Raw genomic sequence first — 2,716 nt, forward strand, 5'->3', positions numbered from 1 at the left:
TGAAATGGGTTTAAAATTAATATTTAACATGCATGGAAGGCATTTACTTTAAATCAACAGACCCCATTTGAATAATAAATTTAGCCTACAATTTAGCCTACAACAGTCGCCGTTACGAGGTCTCACGTTCACGGTTTTGAAAAATGTGCCCCCAGAATGGCGACCTATTCGTCATCGTAAGAAAGGCTAATTACATTGATCATTGCACATTTGCACTTTAACTCAAATTTTAACATCATTTTTTAGTCGCTCGTTTATGAAGTTGAACATTTCTTTCACAAACATTTTGTTGATCAATAGAAGCCTTATTTTGTAAATTCTTGAAACAAACAGCGGTGCAGAACCATATGAACAAAAACAGCGATTAAAATTTAACCTAGCTTTGAACAACCGGCCCCTGGATAACAGACCGAAAGTTTCGAAGTATTAAATACTTACGTGGTGTACCTACAAGCTAATTTACGTACTGCATAGTAACATGTATTGAATCATTGTAAACTTGTATTTTGCAGTGTACAACTGGAGTATGGTAATGTGACTCTAACTATTGGTGCCAAGATCATATCGTGTACAGATGTACCTTGTACCACCTCGTCTTCCATATGGACGACATATTTGCTTCGGAATATAGCAGCTGAACTCAGATTGCTTGAATATCTTCATATCATCGGCTGATGGAAGACTAACCTCGTAACACTGGAAATGGCTGTTGAATATGTTGGTCTCCATTGGCTCGACAACAAACTGAATGCCCATCAAGTTCTTCTCAACTATACAAATCTTGTGAATTCTCCAAAATAATGGGCAGTCATGCTCATCATATCCAATATGTACTGCTGCATTACATTTGTACTTCGTACCTCCAATAACAACCCACTTCGCTCTTGGATTAGAAAAGAGGAAAATGATAAAAATCTGTCATCCATGCATATACTTAAGGCTAGATTCCACTCAGGATAATGATCCGTGGATGGGAACGGACAGAAAAGTTTTTCTTTGTGTTAAAGTCATTAGTTCCAACCCAGAGCTCACAACTGAGACAAAGAAAAACTTTCCTGCATGTCCGTTCCAATCCACGGATCATTATCCTGAGTGGAATCTAGCCTTTATACAGTATATGTATGTAAGGCTAGGGATTGCTTACTGAGGTTGCAATAGACCTTTTCCCATTTAGCTTTCAAGCGCGCTATGCGTGACGGTAGTTAATTATCAATTAACTTTGAGTTGCGTTATCGCTCTGCTTCTTATTGCTTCTTTGTTAAACAAAATCGCTCCTGAATATGGCCAATTCACGACTCAAATAATCAACTACCGCGCAAAGGCATTTCGCGCTTGAACGCTAAAAGGGGGGAAAGGTCTATTGAATTAGTTGTTGAATAGTTGTTCTTTTGTATGTTCGGCATGTAAAATCGTAAATTTTTAACTTACTCAAAAACAGAGGTTTGTGGAATCACATCACAAAACTCATATGACTCACAAAGCAAATCATAGTAGCCTAAATTTCCAGCATACGTTTCTGTGCCTAAAAATATTTAAATAAGGAATACTGTAAATGAGTGTATACATCATAAGTGCGCATTATCCAAATAGTGTGGGTTCGCCGGACCTTCATTGGGCCTCTCATGACGAACGGCTTTGTCACGAAATGTCGAGGGATTTTTAAACTAATGACATAAACCGTTCTTATGGGCTTCATAATAAACCATAAAACTGTCACGTTATACATAATTGATAGCCGTATGTAATTAGTGTAATAAATCATGAACGTGTACCTGGACCAATATCAATTCCTTTTTGAAGAAAAGTAGAGTGGCCCCCTTCCGACATGTTAATGCGGTAACATAGCCCTTCCTGGTGCCGTTTTGTCAGAGAATACGGCAGATTGATGAAGTTACCACATGAAATGGCCAAGCGTTTGAAGTACGAGTGTTTTGCCTCATACCTCATGCACCAAATCCTGATGAGCGGTCCCAATCTGTAATCAGTAATCGGGTAATTAGTGAAGGGGTATAATAATACGTTGAAACCTCATAAAGCAAATAAGCTTACTTTAACATAATCCTCGGCATATGGATCATGTAGTGCATCTTGGGTATGATAGACGCATGTGGATATAGTAGCCGGAAATTTTCATGATGATTTTGGATCAGGACTTGGAGATAAGGCATTTGCTCTTTGCTTATCAGCGGGGAGAATATAATGCGCACTATTTCCAGCAATACACAATAGGCATTCCAATGGTCGTCATCTTCTGTCATAAACTCTCCAATTAAAAGAGGAAGGAATAAGCCCAGGCACCACATCTCATTAGCTGTGACATAATAATAAACCAAAATTAGGATGACATGCATGCATGCAGTTAAATAATTTCTAAAAAAAATTCATATTCTTGATATATTCGGTTAACAATTCGATCAACAATTACGTCTTACCATGTTGCTTAAGGCTATTGTCATTGGACAAGAGTTTCTGCCTCAAGATTGGTGCCGGTTTGTTTGAGTCATTGTGGTACCTGGAATATCGATGTATGTTTTTTAAGGATAGTTAATACTTGTGGCATGGTAAGGGACCGTTCATTATTTTTACCTCAGGGGGGGCAAATGAAATTACAAGGGGAAAATCTTTTTTACTGAACTCCATTAAATCCAATATTTTAACACTGTTTTTTATGGCTCTATATGGCTCTATAGCTTCATTGTATTTTCCATAAGACATA

The 2,716-nt window shown here is 37.7% G+C and overlaps 1 protein-coding gene across 1 annotated transcript; it reads right to left on the reverse strand.

Annotated features, from left to right (window-relative positions):
* Positions 1–231: 231 nt before the first annotated feature.
* LOC114543849 lies at positions 232–2,600 on the reverse strand. Its single transcript, XM_028562674.1, has 5 exons — positions 2,433–2,600; positions 2,050–2,311; positions 1,773–1,975; positions 1,429–1,522; positions 232–883 (listed from the first exon to the last, which is right to left on the reverse strand). Exons 2-5 carry the CDS (start codon positions 2,301–2,303, stop codon positions 541–543), a joined length of 894 nt encoding a protein of 297 aa, XP_028418475.1. The 5' UTR covers positions 2,304–2,311; positions 2,433–2,600; the 3' UTR covers positions 232–540.
* Positions 2,601–2,716: the final 116 nt, after the last annotated feature.

This window comes from Dendronephthya gigantea, unplaced genomic scaffold (genome assembly GCF_004324835.1).
Source record: "Dendronephthya gigantea isolate DGI-Jeju-01 unplaced genomic scaffold, DenGig_1.0 000570F, whole genome shotgun sequence".
Taxonomy (NCBI): domain Eukaryota; kingdom Metazoa; phylum Cnidaria; class Anthozoa; order Malacalcyonacea; family Nephtheidae; genus Dendronephthya; species Dendronephthya gigantea.